Here is a 20,544-nt window from a genome sequence, read left to right on the forward strand (position 1 = left end):
TCACATATATACATAATTACGACAAAATGTCCATCAGCGAAAATGTAGGTAATAAAGATGGTTAAATTTCTAAAAGTGAAGACAGTTTTGAGAAAATGTAGTTTTGGACATGTGGCTATTGTGTACATTAGTAGGTTAGTAGTTTCCAAAACTTTCAAAGAGCAACCCTTAAAAAAACTGCCATTTACTCTTTCTCCTTTTGACCTCCACTTCTTAGCCTGATCTGCTGGCTCCTTTGCACCATTAGACTCAGCTATGCAATTCAGTTCACCCCCCTCCCAAAAGTTCAGAGGCATCTTGTTAATTTCAGTAAAAACTGCAGATGCTCATCTCTTGCGTGCATACAGACCTTACAGAGGAACATGTTTAAAGAGCAGGTCCTGTTAGTTGCCCCATTTTGGCCCAACCGGACCTTGTTTCTGGAACTTTTTATCCTCACGACAGCCTCCTTGGTAGATCAACTTTCTCAGAGACGGAGCACTTTATGGCACCCGTGTCCGGACCTGTGGAAACTTCAAGTTTGGTCTCTGGATGAAACGCAGAGGTTCTAAGTGACCTACCCCAGCAGGTAGTGCACACCATCACTTTGGCATGAAGTGAAACCTGTTCATTTTGTGGTGTGCTTCTCATAGCGAAGACCCCCTAGGAAATGCTTGATCATCATTATTATTATTATTGTTATTATTAAGTCTACACTGCTGCAATTTCCCCCCACCACAACCCCAGGAGTAAGTCAGTCAGTAAACATGACTTGGTCACCAGGTTCTATGGGGGGTGAGAAGGCTCTCCATACCTTCTTTAGGTCTCTCCTTGGTGCTGATAGCACTTAAAGGTGCACCACAATCAGTCAAGCTAAAGATTATATCCCTGAAAACCTGGTTGCACTGGCTTTGATTAAAAGGGTAGGGCACCTGCAAGCTTTCTTGGTCCATGATTTGTGCCTAGAGTTTGAGCAAGCTGACTTCCATGTAATTCTGAGACCTTGGCCTGGCAGGTGGTGAACCTGCAAGCGCTACCTCCGGAGGAGCCAGACTTAGCCATAGCTTTGTCCTGTCCCATTCATGTCCTGCAGTTATACAAGGATCAAACTTAAAGCTTCAGAACTCAGAACAGCTCTTTGTATTTTACAGAGGCCAGCAGAAGGGGAAGGCTACCTCCATGCAGGGAATATCTGGATAGTGGACGTTATTGCCTTGGCTTACTGAGCTCAGAGCGTGCCCTGCCATCTGAGTATTGTATTCTCCTGGGCGCTGGCACGTGGCGCCTCGCTAATAGATGTTTGTAGACCTGCTGGCTAGGTGACCCCCAACATGTTAGATTCAATAGCCTTTGTGTTGAACCGGTTTCTTCCTGCGTTCTCGCCTTAACCGTCCTATTATCTTCACTTAAACGTCTGTAAAAACATGATTAACATTTTTTCAGATTTCATGACTTTTAATGAGGACATGTCGGTAAACCAAACATTTACATGATGATTTTTTTCAATGCCCTCTACACATTTGTAACATCTGTGTTCTATTGGGTCAATTTGACCCCAGGCTCTTTTAGCTGTATAAAGCAGAAAATATCAAAATTTCACATATATTTGTTTTGGTTGTTTCTGGGTGATATTGAGGTCACTATAACATGCTATATTTTAATAATATTAACTTATTTTATACATTCAATATGTAAATATTATAAAATGTTCAATATTCCAAAATATTCCTTCTGTTTTAGAGATCTATCCTTCCAACCATACTGCGAGAACCACTGATAGTTCACACGATCCTAATTCTCATAAGAACTATAATATTTCCTTTCTGGGGTGGAGGGGAAACATATTTCTTGTGGTTTACATGGGCAGATCAAACAAATAAAAACATGCACAGAAGCCTACTAAACCATCTCTCTTTGTGCTTTGTGGGGTCTCTCTTTATGCTCATTCTCAATTAAAAATGGCTTTTAAACAAAAGTTTTCTGTCAATGAAATTTTGTCAGAGGTTTTTTTTCTCAACTACCAGCAGACACGTTGACTTCCAAAAATAGCAAGTTGTTATGGTCCCGCTCCCTATTTGAACAACAGGGTAGACTTAAGGCCGAAGTATAGTTCATTTTTTACATGTACTTGAGGGTTAGCGTACAGTGCGCGTGGTGCAACTTTTGTCAGCAGAAGAGTGTACACATAATGTACGTGCACTGCCAAGAGAATAGTATGTAGCCCAAAAGATGCATTGCATTTTGCCAAAATGCACATGCCTGGAACATTTGTGTACACGTCTATACTTTGCAAGGCTGTGCTTTCGACTGTCCGTACACTTGTGTACACGTAAAACAACAATATACTCCGCCCTTTAGGGGCAGTTCATATTTTATTTTATTTACTTTAACTTTTCAACAGAGTCTTGCGATTTTAGACGTGAAGTATGAACCGCCACTTATTAGTGCGGCTAATGTCATCAAAATGGTTCCAGGGCCCACCAGATATGTTTTCAACCATGTCCAAGATATAAAATCAGCATTTGAGCTTTTCATTACACCATCAATTGCAAACGACTTGAAATTACAAACTTAGGGGAGAGAAGGGTGTATGGGGACACTTGGAAAGACTGACTTACACGTCTACATTGGCCTGCTCATTTTGGCAGGTGTGTGTATGTATGTAGTTTTTCTTGGGGTCAAATTCATATTACTATCCTTACATCCTTATATAAACACAAATGTGGGTCAATCAATGAGGTTTTATGGTGATTTGCAAATTTTCCCATAGACGTGCAATAGGTATTCCAGATGTATAATGGGTAGAAGTGAGGGGTAGTGGGTAGAGAGTTTGTCTAAAGGGTTTTTAAGTAGTCAACAAATATATAAATTACCTGACACAAACCTTTAGTTAAAAAATAATATTCTGTAGGTTTAAAATGCTGGGGTCCAATTGACCCTTGTTGGTAATTTTTTTAAATCAGATTTTAGAGTAATAGGAGGGTTTAATGTGTAGAAGCACTGAGGGCTCCGGCTTGCAGCATCATTATGGCGCTATGTTTACGCCAGAAGTTCCTTAATGGGCAAGTTCTGTCAAGCTCCTCCAATGCCATTGGCAGCCAGACATGCAGCGCTGACTGAAAGGGAAAAGGTCCTACTAAAAACATTAAAACTGCACTCACAGAATCTGACTTTATGCAGTCTGAACTCCAACTAACCCACAAACAATAGACTCGACTCGACTCACGTGGAACAAACACACCATATAAACAGTCGATCGAGCACAGGACAGCCAACACAAAGGCATTAAATAAGGTAGCAAATCAAGAGGGGAACAGGTGACATGAACCAAACAATAATAAGGTGATTAACGAGGGTGCGGAGTCAGGAGAAGAGACAAAAGGCACAAGGCCTGAACAAACAAAGCCAGTCTCTTCACACAAAACATGGAACTCCCATGATCCTGTCACTGTGAAGACAGGACTATGACAGTACCCCCCCCAAGACAAACTAGACACGTGACAAGATATACTGTGAGACTGAGAAAAACCAATAAAACATAATATACAAACACAATGGCAAACAACAAAATACAACAACAGGGTTTTGATGACGCAACAAAAACATCACGAGGGGACTGGGGTCAGGAGAAGAGACAGAAGGCACAAGGCCTAAACAAACAAAACCAGTGCCTTCACAGAAAACATGGAAATGCCATGATCCTGTCACTATGATTTAGAAAACTGTGACCTGAAGACAGGACCATGACAATAATGTTATATATTTCTATGTTTGTTGTCTGTTTTAGATATTCGACTTGTAAATGGAGCTAATCAGTGTTCTGGAAGAGTGGAGGTCTTATATAATAATCAGTGGGGAACCGTCTGTGATGCTGGCTGGGATTCAGCAGATGCTACAGTGGTGTGTAATAGCCTGGGTTGTAGGACACCTGTGGCAGCAAAGACTGGGGCTTTCTTTGGGCAGGGTTCAGGACCTGTGTGGCTGGAATCTGTAGGTTGTTCTGGAAATGAGCTAACTGTGAAAAATTGTCCATCAAAGGCATTAGGAACAAGCACCTGCAACCATGGACGAGATGCTGGAGTCGTTTGTAACTGTGAGCTTAAAATCCTTAAATAAATATTCCATGTAGTTAAAAAAATAAAAACTCTGTCATTATTTAATCACTCTAAAATGTATTTATCATTCTTGACCTGATTGCTAACACAAAGACATTCTGATAAATCTTCACACGACTCTTTTCCAATGCAGTAATTTATAATCTAATTGTAAGTCATTGATCATGGATTATTATTCCAGTGATAACAGCTCAGAAAGATAATTTGCCATCCCACATTTACAAACTACCATGTTTATTTGTTGATTTGGCATGTTTGATCACTTGTGTTCATTAGAAAAAAATAAGAACTTAAATCTTTAAAAGAAAATTGTGGTTGAATAAATAATGACAGAATTTACACACAACTGCAATCATTCATCTGATGTTGGAGTCATCTGTCAAGGTAGGATAGATAGAAGTGTTTCTTCATTTGCCAGTCTCTACTCATCCTGTAACTGCTTAGGATATTTATGATTGTATACAAGCAATGGCCCTGTACCAAGCATTACATCTGTACTCACAGAATCACCTATGCAAAATGTATGACTTTATCTGTTTTGCTTACCAGCAAGCAATAAATAAAGCAACGCCAGTTTCTGTAAATAGCTGTACAGAAAATCTTTACATTATTTAAATAATTACAGTATTATAGTATTGTGACTTGTCTGTATTTAGTATTATTATCACATTATTATGCTGAACAGTTTTGCAGATATTGCAGAACATTTTCAGAAAATAAATTGTAAGAATGACTTTGGCACATTGACATCTACTTTTCATCTACTTTCCTTCAGATATTCGACTGGTTAATGGAGCTAATATGTGTTCTGGAAGAGTGGAGTTTTTAAATAACTATCAATGGGGAACCGTCTGTGATGCTGGCTGGAATTTAACAAATGCTGAAGTGGTATGTAAGAGCATCGGTTGTGGGACTCCAATTGCAGCACCAACCGGGGCTTTCTTTGGGCAGGGTTCAGGACCCGTGTGGCTGGATGATGTTTTATGTGCTGCGAGTGATTCAACAGGGAAAAATTGTCCTTTAAATGGAATCGGAAAAAGCAGCTGTGGTCATGGACAAGATGCTGGAGTCGTCTGTCGAGGTAAATTGAAATGATCATTCATGATTGAATAATAGTAATTCAGTGCATGACAGAGCATAGACTGTATACTGTTTGTGAAACTAATATTTCCTGCAGATAAAAAGCTGGTGAGTGGCACAGGTCCATGTGATGGGAGACTTCAGGTTCTTTATAATAATCTCTGGGGTGGAGTGTGTCACACATCCTGGGGTCCAGAAGAGGCTGCAGTTTTGTGTATTGAGCTTGGCTGCGGTGAAGCTTCAGTGCCGCAGTCATATGTGGGTCCATTTGTTGAGCCAATATGGATGGATAATGTGATATGTACTGGAAATGAGTTAACACTGCAGGGCTGTTCATTTACTGGATATAATATTAACAGTTGTGTAGATGGACTTTACGCAGGAGCTGTCTGCATCAGTAAGATCATTTTCAAACGTTTTCTCTAAGCCAATGCAGAACTTGTTATGATTAGTACTTGTCGTTCAAATATCTCAATGAAGAAAATAAATAAATAAATAGATGTTGTTTAAATAAAACATTCTTGGACCTTGAAATAAAAGTCCCTTTTATTTCACAGAAATTGTGAGAAAAGGTGTGGTGAAGATTACGGTTACAGCTAAGGCTGGCATCAGTGTCAGTAACCTAAATATGATGGCGATGCTTATGGACAAGGTGAGACGTCTGTTTCATGTATGTAAATCAGGGGTGTGTGGTCAATTTGTTTAAACAATACAAAGGCTCTCCTGGTTTTGCCGGGTGGTTGATGTCCTCAGGGCAACATTGTGTTGACCCTGGGACAACATTTCAATCAACCAATCAGATTTCAGAAATAAGTTTACAGTTTGTTTTAAGTTTAAGCTTACAACCAGGATAAGCTGTTTCTAGACCATTGTTTTTCACTTATCATGTCCCACTGATTTTAGGGTTTGGTTATGTTTAGGGTTGGGGTTTGGGGTAGGTTAAGGTTTTATTTAGAAAAATGTTGTCCTTGGGTCAACACAATATGTTGCCCTGAGGACATCAACCACTTGGCAAAATCAGTTCGAGCACAATACAAATTAGAATAAATTCCTTTGTTTGAGGTATACCATAAAGCTTACACGATAAAATGTTAATAATGCATATGTAAATGTCCGCTGTAGTGATTTTGACACGGCACCAATTAATGTAGTATGCCATACACAGGACAATAGAGGTGAGTTTCAGCTAGAGTGTGCATGCGTGTTTGTCAGATGACCCCTCCCTCCTTTACTTGGGGCACCAGCTAAAGAACTTCACCTTAATAATAAGAATGAAAATTGTAAATTGGAGAGAGTTTGTCATCTAATTTATCTGAAGGATTTTGTGAGATTCTGGCTAACTTGTAGAGCATCTGACTGCCAACACAAGAAAGAGAGTTGTAATAAAATGTGGTTTATTTGACTAAATATGCAATGTGAATAACTACTACGTAATGCAAGCAAATGATATAGAATTGAATATAAATGGAAATAAAAAATTTGAAAACAAGTTAATATTGGAAATTAAATGTAAAAACACAAGCAATTCTGAACAGAGCAGGCAAATGCAATGCAGTTGGATGTGGTCAAAGAGAAATATTACACAAGAGAATTCTCACATTAGCACATAGTCATGTGTTAGTAATTGAGTTTACACATGTTGTGATTCAGTTTCAAGTTACATTAACCCAAACACTGTTATTTTGAACAACACCCGAATGACCAGTTTATGATTGTACTGCCAATTTAAGTTCTTATTGTATAAATGTGGAAAGCTTTGGTCTCCCTTGTTTCTCCCTTGCTTTTGGCCTTAAGATGAAAGCAAATTGAGTTTGGTTTATAGGGTAAATCCAGTGGTGCGGAAGTTGCACTACATGACCCAAAGGAAGAAGTCTGTGAGTTGTCCGTTTGATAGGGCAAGACCTATGGACCAATGAAAATGTTCTCTCCTCACCAAAATAATCTTAATGTTGCCATCCGTGACCCAAAGATTGATGTCTGGCATCTTTATCTTCTAGTCCTGGGCATGTGTTTGTGTTAGCCCATCAGAATTGAGCAACTTTTCTCCACCATGACAGTGAGAGGATCACTGCCATAAACTACACCTCTGGGGAGTCCTTTGTTCTTATGGCCCATGGAGTGTCCTTAGGCCTGTTGTTCATTAAATTCCCCTGATTGACGACTGGACATTGTTGATCATGATGATGAACTTGAGTGGAGCAACAGTAAATAACCTACATTAAAAGAGAGGATGCTTTTACTGATCATTGTCTCTAGGAATATTCAGGGAGAATTTTGGAGTGGCCTACATGTAAGTTTTAGCTCAAAAGCTTTGATTGGGTTTGTTCTCTTCTGCCCTGAGAGTCTAGCCTGCAGTTCCAGAATCTGTTAGTACAGCACCCACCCCAGGGGACAAAGTGTAATCCAACCACTTAGTGTTAAGATAAGCAAGAGACTGTCACTGATATCCCATAACCAAGTTAATAGCCTTTCCTTAGATTTTGACTAGAGCGTAACTTTTCCTGGGTAATGGTGACCTTTTGAGGCTGTTTAAGCATGTTAATTGTATCCAGCTGTGGGTGCCATATGGTGTTTTACTCCACTACATACCATGCCAAGATACTACACAAGTAGTGCTGATGTGTTTCCTGTATACATCAGATAGGTCAAGATGTTCAAAAATGTGTTGAGTGTGTATTTGACAATCAGTCACTAAAGTTCTAGTTTCATTTGGTAAGCTACCAGTGACAGTTTTCTTATAATTTCATAGGGACCAGGCCAGTAGAACATTTTGGAAACTCCAACCAGTTTAGTGAAGTTAAAATATATAACCTACTTAACCAGAACAGGGGGGAGTGTTCTGTATTCGGGCCAAAAGCCTCCTCGCAATGAGTATTTTGCATGCCAAATACGCATTCCAATAACTCTATCTGACTTATTTGTATGTGTGAACTTGTGAATGGTGGGCAGTGTATGCAGTGGCTACACTGACATACTCAGGGTCTTAGAGGAGATGTAAGGGAAGTGTCATCTCTCGTCCAGTCATAATCTCAAAGGGAGGGACGCCTGTAGAGTTATGGGGGTGGGTGGCCTGAATTGCCATGAGGACCAGGGGTAGTTTAACATTACAGTCCCTGCCATTGGCTTAGACAGACTTCCTCAACATTCCTACAATCGTCCAATTTGTTCTCTCAACCTGCCATGATGACTCTGGATGATAGGATATGTGCAGTTTTGTCTTGACCACTTACATTTCGCACAAGTTCTTACAGTGGCGTGAAATGTGTACCTCGATCTGAGTTTACTGAAAGTGGCATCCCCCATCGACTAAACACATGGTCAATAAACATTGTCACTGTGGTTTCAGCTGTTTCATTAGGGGCTGGAAGGCACTCAACCCATTTTGTGAAAGTACAAGTCACGGTGAGCAGATATTTATTGCCTCTAGAAGACTTTACAACAGGGCCAATCTAACCCATCTGAATGTTAGACCAAGGGAGTGTTTTTACGGTCTTTTGGAAAGGGGCCCTATGAGGGGCATTGGATGCTTGAAACTGACAGCAGACTACACAAACTTAAATGTAAGATGCTATGGCTTGTTTCATCTTTGGCCAAAGAACTAGACGAGATGGAGGGTGTCGTATGTTGCTCTTCATCAAGGGTGTGTATGAGTATAACCCCCATGGGCTGTTAAGACCACCCATCATTGTATAAGAAGCAAGGAACAGCTCTTTATGCTTTACTTCCTTTCCCCTTGTATTTCTCATGCCATTATTTTTCCACTGAGGAAAATGAGACAAAGCTATGTCAGGCAAAGGTAGAGTCAGAACAATTTACCAAATCTCCAATGCCATACTTCACTGCTTGCTGTAAGGTTATGAGTGCTGCAGCGACTTCTGCATAATGAATGATCTTGGAACCTAAACAGAACTGATGGGCTCTGCATGGGGTATCCTCCTCCCAAACCATCCATACTCCAACTTGTACCTGCTCTTCATGCCGATATGAGCATCCGTTAATGTAGGCCTTAGAAAGACCTGTACAGACATTTTCATCATAATAATTATGGTCTGATGTTTGTGGGGATACGGTAGTCACTGTACTGCTTTCTGAAATGTACTCTTCTTCACTACAATGCTGGCATCCTGTTGTTTTGGGCATACCTAACTTACACCTCATAGCCCTGTAACGCCATCATCCATGTTGCAATATGATTTGAGACTCGACCATCTCTGAGTCTTTGGCTATTAAGGAACTGGACAGGTTGATGACACGTTTCAATGATGACTTTTTGTCCACCAATATAGCTACGGTAATGTTTAAAAACCCTTGGGAGATATACACATTGAAACGGATAAGGAAATTGAGCGGAGATTAAGCATAATATCTATGCTACAATAAACTAATGCCAAAGTCTCTCAAAGAAGTTTGGTAAAAACAAATTATATTTATGTTTCACCAGTCGGGTGATCAGTCCGATGTTGGGGACGTCCCAAAATCTAGTGGTCTTAAAATATCATTTCCACATATATCTTGGCTACTAGGGGGTGTGAGTCTCAAACTTTCCAAGTTCTCCTAGAACATGATACAAAATGGCTGACACCCAAAATGGTGATCAAGAAACATTGGGCATTGTTTGACTTGCCGTGCCGTAAGGAATCTAACAAGATCAATTTAATGGTTTTAGACCTAAGTTAGTAGTTATAAGTAATGTTTTTTTTTTCATTTCCTGAGACCACTATGTGGCACTGTAACGGAACTGCGCATGCACCCTCAGGTCATGACTCTGGTGGCACAAACCAAGTTCTGTGTCAATACACAAGTTTTGCAAAGATACAGCCTCGCATGCATTTTGGAATGCTTGCCATCAAATTTGTTTGCACACTGAATAAAAATGGTTTAAAATTTGAATTAAACAAAACAAATTATACAATGTAGTGCTATTGGTTAGTAGTTTTATTTTTCTGAGGTTTAATCATAAAGAATTTATGAAACAATTATTGTATTTTATTAAATGTCATAAAACTGGCCCCCATTTTGGGAACCACTGCACTAGAGGGATTGAGATTTCCATGGTGGAAGAAGAATAATGAAAAGATTAGGGAAGATGAACACTAACGGATACAAAGGGGTCTTCCCCCGTTGGGGCTTGAGTCCTTATAAATTGATTACAATTGCTCATCAACCTGCTTTGCATGGTAAAATCGTGTAATATATTGTATCTACCAGTGTTTGCTTAGGTCTAACTTTGCAAACTAACAAGCAATGAAATGGATAATAGTTTCAATTTAGCAACTATAGATAGAAGAAAATACTTTTTTAATCTCTTTGGTTAAAACTGTTTCTCAGACAGAAAATGGTGAATAGAGAAAGTATGTGTCATCTCTCCTGGTCATTTGTGTTATTATAATATTTTTTATACTTTATGGGATGGTTTCCCAGACAGGGATTAGCTAACCAGGACTAGGCCTTAGTTTAATTAGGAAATAAAACTAGTTTTAACAAACATGACTTTCTAAAAACATTACTTGTGTGCATCTTTAGGCACAACAAAGGTCACTGATGAATTTTAAGAAATGTCAGTACAAGTTGTTTTGAGTTTGGACAGCTCTTACCTTTATTTTAGTCTAGGACTAGTCTAATCCCTGTCCGGGAAACCTCCCCCATATATTTTTGTGTAATCTTCTTCAGTAGATGAGGTTTTAGTGCTTTTCAATTCATCTGTATTTTTTATTTTACAGATAAGGAAAGTGGTTAAAAATAAAGGAAATTATTTAGCAAACTGGATGACACAGCCTGATGGAAGGATATTTCACCACGCAACAAATTAACAGGTTTGTAAAGTGAGTCTTTAAATATTGCATATTTAGATAGAGTTTGTGAAAGCATTTTTCTTATGATGTTACTGATTTTAGTCCTGTCCGAATGCTCCATGTCAGTAATCATTACGGACAATGTCAGTAAAGATTACGGCGACTTTTACCTTCTGTAAAAAAGGTCCGGAGAAATTACCTCAGGTAATACTAATCCAGTGCGGATAGACCAGCTGTAAATATACTAGGGGTGGGAGAAAAAATCGATTCACCAAACTATCGCGATTCTTTAAAAAGCGAATTTGAGATCGATTTGTTTACCTCAGAAACGATATATATTTAATTATTTTACTTTTCCAGAGAGGTGGTGGAAAGACGTTACCGCTTTTATTCCAACAGAGGGCGAAAGTATACATGTTGTCTGTAGATGACGTCGTATCCGTTTTAAGCTGGCGTGAGAAAGCAAAACCATGGCAGAGTCAGGGGAGCAAACCTCTTTGAAAATAATTTCTGCACCTTCACGTTTTAAATCACAAGTGTGGAAACACTTTGGATTTTACACACTGCCAGGAAGAGCTGCGCGAACATGACTAAAACGGTATGCAAACTCTGCCATACAGTGATAGCATATTGTGGCAATACGACCAACTTGAGTCCCCACCTTACTCGACACCATTCAGAGCTGAATTTCGGGCTGAAAGCCAATCAACCTGCAGCATCTCAATGAACTCACGATGTGACATTGAGTAAATTACCATCCACTTCGGAGAAGGCAAAACGCATCACGGAGTCGATTGCTCTTTTTATCTGCAAAAAGACATTCGACCATATAGCGTTGTGGAAAATGCCGGTTTTCGAAATATGATCTATACTTTGGAGCCAAGGTACGTTATTCCATTGAGGAAGCTTTTCGCAGACACAGTAGTGCCTAAAATGTATGACGAGGTTGCATCAGAAGTAAAAAACTGTTTAAGCAAAGCTCAACGTGTCGCACTTAGCTGCGATGCCTGGACATCGCGAGCTACGGAGTCCTATGTCACCGTAACAGCTCATCACATAAGGGCTGGGATGATTCACTAATCTGGCGATTCTATACTACCCCGATTCTTTTGTGCCGATTCAATACATATCCCGATTCTGTAGCTATTGCGATTCATTGTTTAAATTGTGATACGCTTAAAGAGATTGTATATGAGTTATATTAACAAAAACAATGCATCACATCTTTCTACATTTTTATTTCAGGAGCATACACATACATAGTGCATAAAGAACCTTGAACCATAAAACTTTCAAGTACCGAAGACTTGAATATAATATTCAAATATGCAACAAAATAAATAAAAACAATACTCTGAAATAAAATAAAGTGCTTTTAAACTTTTCCAATAAATAACAATAAATAAAAAGCTCCTGAACAATTTATTTAAAATTGAAATACTAGTTTAATGGTTCAAGGTTCTTTATGCACTATGTATGTGTATGCCCCTGAAATAAAAATTTAGAAAGATGTGATGCATTGTTTTACTGTATGTATATATACACATATATTTGTTGTTGATCTAATATTGCAATTTAAACCCTGTTGTTTTGCAGGTCTTTTCTAAATGCAAGACAGAAACCCCACAACTAGTAATGATATATATTATATATAGGGAGAGAGACCTATAAGAAACAGAAATCACAGATTAGAGATAAACTATCTCAGTTATTATATGGAGAGCAAATGGAAGCTTTTGCTTCTATTGCATTCTAGATGTTTATCCTGGGAAAAAGAACCCGAAATCAGAACTGTCTCCATTAGAGTTTCAAGACAATTGGAAGAGAAACCACTGAACAATAACATTTTCTTTTATCCCCATTTGGCTATCCAAAAGGTTATTTTACTTATAAACAGATGCAATTATAGTTATATGTTGTAAGCTTATTTTGTGCTCATTTTTATAACTATGGTAAAATGTTACAGAATATTTCCATTTTTGACACGTTAATTTTTTGCTAAAGCATCTGAAGGAAGTAAAAATCACTACAGCTTGTTTAATCTTTAAAGTTATTTGATTTGTTAAAAAACTTGATTAAAAACATATCAACTAGTTATAACACTTATAGTAATGTACTTTAATTTGATCAAGTAGATTTAATGGGAAAATCCTTCTGTTGAGAATGTTGAACATTATTAATGCATGTTCTTAAACAACTTATGGAATCTCTTGCTCACACATTTTTTTGCTTTGTGTGTACAATAATATTGTGAGACTTGTCACGCTCTTAGAAGGGATGTTATTATTAGACCAACACATTTTGGGTTCATTTTAACACACAAAATGACACATTATGTGTTAAATAGCATAACACAAAAATTTGAAGAAAAAAAGAACACATCCTTTCTTAGAGTGTATATGCACTTAAGATCAGACAAAGGAGAAATGTAAAATAAGACGTAGGCTATAAACTATGACTGAATCATATGTAATGTAATGTAATGTCAATGAGTGGCAGGATAAGCTTATGAACTTGAGTAACACAGCTTTTAATTAAAGAGAAAGATTTTAATCATTAATATGTCTGAGTCTGTTTATTACTGGGCGACGTCAGGGGGGCTAAAATCCATAAAGCACTTATTTATACTAATCTAATCTAAACTAAATAGTCTACTAACTTATGAACAAGGTTAAAACAAAGCAACCCTAGCTAACACATTTTAAAGTATTTGCTCTTAGGATTTGCTGTTACATTGAGTTTAATCATAGCCTCATTTACCTCAAACCTTACCCATGTTTAGTATGTATGTGATTCTCTTCTGATTCCCTCTTTGATTATGTATTTTACAAAGCCATATCATGCATTGTACTTTGCTTACTTTCTATAACTTGGATTAAATAGTTACACACAATGTGCTCATTCAACATCTAAGAGGTGTGACCAACACCAAGGAGACCACAACCCATGCAACAGACCATTGGTAAAGCTTGACCTCATAGGGTGTGACTCTTCAGGAGGTTTAAAAAAGAGGTTCATCTTGTCTCTCGCTCTCTTCTTCCTTTTCTTCTTGCTACCAGCAGGGGAGGCAGCAATGGCTTCAGCAAGGCCTCAAAGCCTGGCATTTCCTTTGTTATATGAGTTTGGGACTTGGATTTGGTATACCGCAGCCTTAAGACTTTCAAACGCACTCAAACCCTGCTTTGCACCATAAGCAAGTATCCAAAATTTTATATACAATAGAATATAGCTGCGTTTAAGTTGTGCTCTTTTAAATAAGGTGAATGTTGATGTCTCTCTCTCTCTCTTTCTCCCTTTGTGTTTGTTTGTTTTGTCTATTGTTAGTTTTGTTTCACATAATCACAGTAGAGTAGTCAATAAACATATATGTATATTCATCCATGGATGCCTCTCAGTTTTGATTATACATTAAAGGTCACTAAAACTTTAATCATGCTGTCTCACGCTCAATGTTTCTTAGAATTAATGTACAATTATGGGTATATTTGCTAGATGAATTAATCAATTCATTCTTATTATTAATTCTGCAAATTCAGATGACAAAATATACAAAACCTACAAAATATATATAGTTAATGATGCTACTGAAAAGAAAAAACTTTGATGTTGAAAATAGTGTGTGTGTAAAAAGAAGTGTGTCTTAGTGGTAAGGGGGTGATGTCGGGGTGGAGTCGGTGTTGAGTGGGGCAGGGGGGCATATCAAACATATCGAAATTTTTCTCTCTTTGAAGGCCACATTCTGAGTTATAAACTAATTAAGTAATAAAAACATTGAGAGGCCAGAACCGAAACAAAATCAATCATTTTGTTTCTCGCTCATGTAGTTTATGCAGTTACACTGCTATAGGTATGAACAGTATACCTGTCACACAGAACAAAAGAGAACCAAAGGCAAATGAGCAGGTGAGTCTTTTGCTTTAATTATATACAGATCGAGCCATACAGGTAGTGGCACTTGGTAAGTTAGAGTATAAAACAAAACATAGGCAAAGCCACTCAGGTTAAGTAACTTAGGAGGTCACAGTCTTTTAAAAGGTAAAGCAAAACTTGTCTGCGTAGCTGTGTAACCAAGGGTAGGCAGACAGACTTGGCCGACACCGCGGCGTTCAAAGGCAGGCTGTGACCGGCTGCGGCAGCAGCGACGGGCTCGTGAGAGAGAGGAGAAATACTGGAGCGCCTGAGTTGCCAAGGCTCTTTCCACACACCTCCTCAGCAGAGTAACTGTACAGAGAGCAGACTGGGTAACACACAGGAGATAGCATTAATCACTGATATTAGCAAAGACTCGACTCGACTCGACTGGACTGGACAGGACAGGAGCACGGCTCCGTATCTAACGCAGAGTAAGACACAACACAACGTGACCATCATACAATAATCCAACAGAGGAAGGGAAAAAGAGGGAACTATATATAGGGAGGTAAATAACAAGATGAGGAGCAGGTGAGGGAATGAGGAACACCTGGGGGAAGCGCTAATAGGTTAACAAGCGAGTAAAAGAGAAGAGGTAAAAATAGAGAAAGAACCCAAAGACGTAACAATACCAGGAGTAGTTAAAATGGGAAGGCATTACAGCCCACATGAGGCTCTAGAAATAATCATATGCTTCAAGAGCGAGGATGGCTCCTCATCTTCCTCCGAGGACTCTGAGGTCAACACGGAGGCCTCAGGGGTAGAAGTAGACCAGCTGGAGTCTAAGGGGCTGGACACACCAAAACTTTTAAACGCGGCTGAAAACGCCTAAAGGACGCCGAATGTCAGCTGTTTTTCAGCTGAGCGCTTTGGTAGCTGTGATAATTCAGCTGGGAGTCGGTTGGTTGCTGTGGTAATGTCACACCCCTCCTCCACTGTAATTGGACGGCTGTCTGAGAACTGACATTGACAAGCGGAGCTTTCACTCAAAGTTGAATATTTTTTAACTCTCAAAAGCTTTGGTGTGTCCAGCCCCTAATACATTAGAGGGATTTTCAAAAGACTTGTCAGAAGGTGAGAAAATCTTCCTACTTCCCTGCAGCCAGAGATTTGATCCCAGGGCTTACACAGTATGCCACTGCCGGAATCAGTGCCCTGACTTCAAGCTTTTCATTGATGCTGATGCATGAAATCCTGCAGCAAATTGGGGCCATGACGAACCTGCATGGGAAATACTCAATCGCAGACTGGAGCGATCTTGAGACGGGGAAACTGCAGGCATATGTGGGGCTGCTCATTCTGGCCGGTGTTTACAGATGATTTTACAAAAAATTAATCAGCCCTCAGCCCCTGGAGTGAGAAATCAGGACAGGGCATTTCCAGGCTACAATGTCCCACAAAAGGTTTCACAACATCAGCTGAACACTGTGGTTCGATTAATGTTAATATATTGGCATATAAATGTTTATTTTTTTCACAAATTTAATTAATATTTCATATGAATGTTTCAGGCAGAAGTAGTTTTAAAAAATTGTCTCATTTAAAGTCGAAAATATATTGATGTACTGTATGATATTTTTAAAGCAGTTTTGGGAAGGTGTCATTTTGTGGCTTTAGGATCACAAGTGTGAGTTTTTTTTTTATAAAACCTGAGCCTGTTAAAAAATAAAAATGCTTAAAAATCAATGTTGCTACCAATATTTGACCCATTCCAGGTTCTAATAATAATAATAATCAAATGGTAGTTCAAATGTTTTTTTTTTATATTTAGTTTTTTTGTTTGTTTTTTGTTTGTTTGTTTTTGTTAAAAAAACATGGGTAAATGTAAACAAACTGGCATATAAAGGGTTAAAAAGTCACACACAAATGTAATTAATATTTAATTTGTATGTTTCAGGCAGAAATAGTTTCAAAAGACTGAATCATTTAAAGTGGAAAAAAATATTGATGTCTGATATGTTTAGAGCAGTTTTTGCGAAGGTGTCTGATTAGACAATTTACATTGAGCTAAAAAATAACCAAAGAGTTTCAATATTTTTCCTTTTAAAACTTGACTCTTCTGTAGTTACATCATGTTCTAGGACAGACAGAAAATTAAAAGTTGTGATTTTTTAGAAAATCCTGATCGGAGCATCCCTACTAGGAACTATACTCTCATTCTGGAGTAATCATCAAGGAGTTGGCAGCTGTAACATGGCTGCAGCAGGCGCAATGATATTACGCACTGCCCGAAAATAATCCCCTTAGTTACTTTCAATAGCAGGGGACTATTTTTAGGCGCTGCGTAATATCCTTAATGCGAAGTTTGTCAAAACATGTATGTAGCCCATCATGTGTGTGGTTCCTTTTTTTAAAATATGTTTTCTGCGCTTCAAGAGATCCTATGTGCATCACGTGTCTTGTCAAATTAAGTGCCTGCTGCAGACGCATCTAAAGGGTTTATGATAAAAGAGACGCTTGCGTTTGTCAGAAACTCACATCGCATGCGTAATCAGAGTTTACTGTTAAGGGAGTGTCTTGCATGTGTTTTGTGAATGTGAGCTTCTCTTTTATCATAAATGGTTTGACGCGTGTGGCACTTATTTTGACAAAACACATGATGCACATAGTTTGATGCAACAAACACATATTTTGAAAACGCAAGCAACACACGACACCTCGAACACTTACTTTGAATTTATAAAAACGTATTTTATATTCGAGCCGCCACTGATATTTAACATAATTGTCAAAGTATGGAAAATAGCAATTTACTCATTCACAGCCATTGACGAGTTATCTCGTCAATTATGAGTTAATATTTAACTAATAAATATGCCTTTCTGGACGAATTTCAAAGTGAAAGTGTAATACCGCTTTTATCCACTGGATGGCGCCAAACCGAATTTATCAAAAACGGAAGTTAAAAAGATTTAATGGTTATTTTAACTGCCTTTATGTTTGATAGTCATTCTGAGTCTGATCTCTAACATAAATTCCTTTACAAAAACGCAATTTTTAAGCTTTTTGCTCAAAATGTTGTATTTTTGAAGAGAAATATCCATATTTAAGTGGTTAAATTAAGTGGAAAAAGTAAATATATAATGAAACGTTTTTTTTCCCCATTTTGTTTGTTTGTTTATTTGTTTATTGTTTGTTTGAAAGCAGAGGGTGTGTTCTTTAATTTGATATAATTTGTATGTTTATATATTTATAGAAGATAATTTTTCCTGCAAGGAATTTTGTGAAACTTTTGTTAAAATCACAAAAATGCCGGTGGGCAACTTTTCTCAAAAAGGCTGGCGGTGAATGAGTTAAACTCTCAGACAATTGCTAAATTACTCTCTATGTGCTCGTTATAATAGTGCTAACTATGGTGTTCATAACAAAACCAGTATGAAAAAACATGCTTTCACCTATTACCCTAAAATAAAGCAATAAACCCCAAGAAGCAGTGGGTTACCAGTGCATTTTATAACAGCTAAGGGGCGTTGTTAGGCACGACGCGAAGCGGAGAGCCTAAACCCCCTTAGCTGTTATAAAATGCACTGGTAGCCCAGCGCTTCGAGGGGTTTATTGCGTTTATAAAACGGTTACTTCATATGCATAACGTTAGCGGGATTTTATAAAATAAAACACAAATAAGTTGTAATTATATTAGTACAAATATTACTCTTCCGCCAAACAAAGTAGTTCCTCAGAATCAAGTGTGACTGAAACAGAGCGCAGTTCACAAACAACACAGACGCAACAAAGGCACAATGAAAATATGATTAAAAACTGTGGTGTTTATTTTATAAATCAACATTCATCTAATTTATACATTAACATTTATATCGTGCAACTGTTGAAGTGATGATCAAATATGTTTGGAAGCATGCTTAACTTTTTCCCCGTCAGCGTTTTTTTTTAAGTTGCCACCCAGTTTTAGTTGAATGCCTTACAGAAAATTATCTTCTTTAAATAAACATAAGATATCAAATGCAAGAACAGTCCATCCGCTTTCCAACAACATCAAAAAACGTTTCATCCTACCTTCATTTGTTGTCTTATCAGTTATCACCTCTCAAATTTTCAGCTAAATACGGAGATAATTCCATTTTTGTGAGGAACTTTGTAAGAGATCAGATTCAGAGCCTGATCAAAACACACGCTAAATCCACCACCACGCTGTTGTGTCGAGTGAATGCCTCAGTGTTTAAGTTGGGTAAGATTGCCATCTTGTGGATAATAGCGGAAATATCAATAAGACAAAAAAACTTCAGAGAACGTTTTCTCTTTATTGACGAAATGTTTTATTTATTGACATTTATCTGGATATCGCCATAATTGTGCAAAGGTAGAAAAATAAAAAAATGATTAAAAACTGTGGTGTTTATTTTCATAAATCAATACGCAGCAACAGTGGCGCAGTGATACTTGTGATGCGGTCTGAACCGTGGGGTTACCGGGGTATTTTATCACGGCTTAGAACGCGTTTCAACCAATCAGAATGAAGAACCAGAACGAGCCGTTTTATAAAATATATATTTATTCACACATTATTAAGTTATTAAGAAAGGAGATCGCTATAGTAATAAGTCTGTTAGTAAAAGGAAATTTCTATTTATGTTTTTAAATTAAAATTATTCATTTTCATATGGCATAAAATGGGCATGTACTGGGCGGGATATGAGGCTGATTCATGACGCACACTTGCCAGTGATCTGTGATTTATAAAGTGAAAATTGCATGCAGGTGTGCATACGCAGAGTTTTATAAATCTCAATTTTGGTTTGCATACACAATTCTTAGGTTTCTGGAGTATGTTCAATTTTAGTAGGGATTCTACGCATACTTTTATAAATGAGGCCCCTGGTGACTGATTTGGCCTGCTGCCAGCCTTTTTTAAATTATTTATTTATTTATTTATTTATTATTATTCCCCACGCACTGTACTAAAGTGATCATTTCCGAATTCAGCATTCAATTTATTAAAAAATAAACAAAAATAAAAAATATCTATTAATTAATCTAATCTAGTAGTTTGAATGGCAATAGTACGCTAAGATTCGATTTATGTCCTCTCCATGCCTCCACCAAAACGGTTAAGCAGACATGCTTAAGGATGTAGAGAAAGAGGCCAGGTTAGGCAGAAGGCAAAGGGCACCCAAAAAGAAAGCACTTCAAGAAAAGCAGCTAGATGTTTAAAAAATTTCTATCAATTTAGAGTTTCAAGGGTGCAGGTCAGTTTTATCTGTAAATAATGTAGGCCAGTGGCTCTCAAACTGGGGAGCGCGAGATGGTGCTAGGGGGGCCCCAGTTTTATGACATTTTATAAAATACATACACTGTAAAAAAAAATGTCTGTAGAAATTACAGTGTTACTGGCAGTTGGTTGCCAGTAACTAACTGTAGATTTTACATTTATGTTATGTACTAGCAACAGTTTGTTCAAAGTTAAATGAACATGAAACATTTTCAGTATTTATCTTCTACAGTATGTTACTGGCAACCAGCTGCATAATTACAGCTAATTTTTTACAGTGTAATACAAAATACAATACATGAATTCTGTGTAATTAAACCTAAAAAAAAAAATAAGGCTACTAACCAACCGCAAAACTTTGTATAATTTAATGTTTTGGGCTGCGTTCTCCGAAACTACCTTAATGCTACGTTCTTAAGTTGTACCGTAAGAAGTAACT

The 20,544-nt window shown here is 37.8% G+C and overlaps 1 protein-coding gene across 1 annotated transcript in view; it reads left to right on the forward strand.

The window, feature by feature from the left end:
* The window catches only part of LOC129432499 (scavenger receptor cysteine-rich domain-containing protein DMBT1), a 51,664-nt gene extending 38,177 nt beyond the window's left edge, over positions 1-13,487 (forward strand). Inside the window, exons 15-20 of the mRNA XM_073856765.1 lie at positions 3,767-4,072; positions 4,870-5,175; positions 5,272-5,571; positions 5,732-5,826; positions 10,895-10,987; positions 12,563-13,487. Coding sequence (XP_073712866.1) covers positions 3,767-4,072; positions 4,870-5,175; positions 5,272-5,571; positions 5,732-5,826; positions 10,895-10,984 — 1,097 coding nt within the window. The 3' untranslated portion in view covers positions 10,985-10,987; positions 12,563-13,487. The remainder of the gene's footprint in view (positions 1-3,766; positions 4,073-4,869; positions 5,176-5,271; positions 5,572-5,731; positions 5,827-10,894; positions 10,988-12,562) is intronic.
* Positions 13,488-20,544: the final 7,057 nt, after the last annotated feature.

The sequence above is a fragment of the Misgurnus anguillicaudatus genome, chromosome 1 (assembly GCF_027580225.2).
Source record: "Misgurnus anguillicaudatus chromosome 1, ASM2758022v2, whole genome shotgun sequence".
Lineage (NCBI taxonomy): Eukaryota > Metazoa > Chordata > Actinopteri > Cypriniformes > Cobitidae > Misgurnus > Misgurnus anguillicaudatus.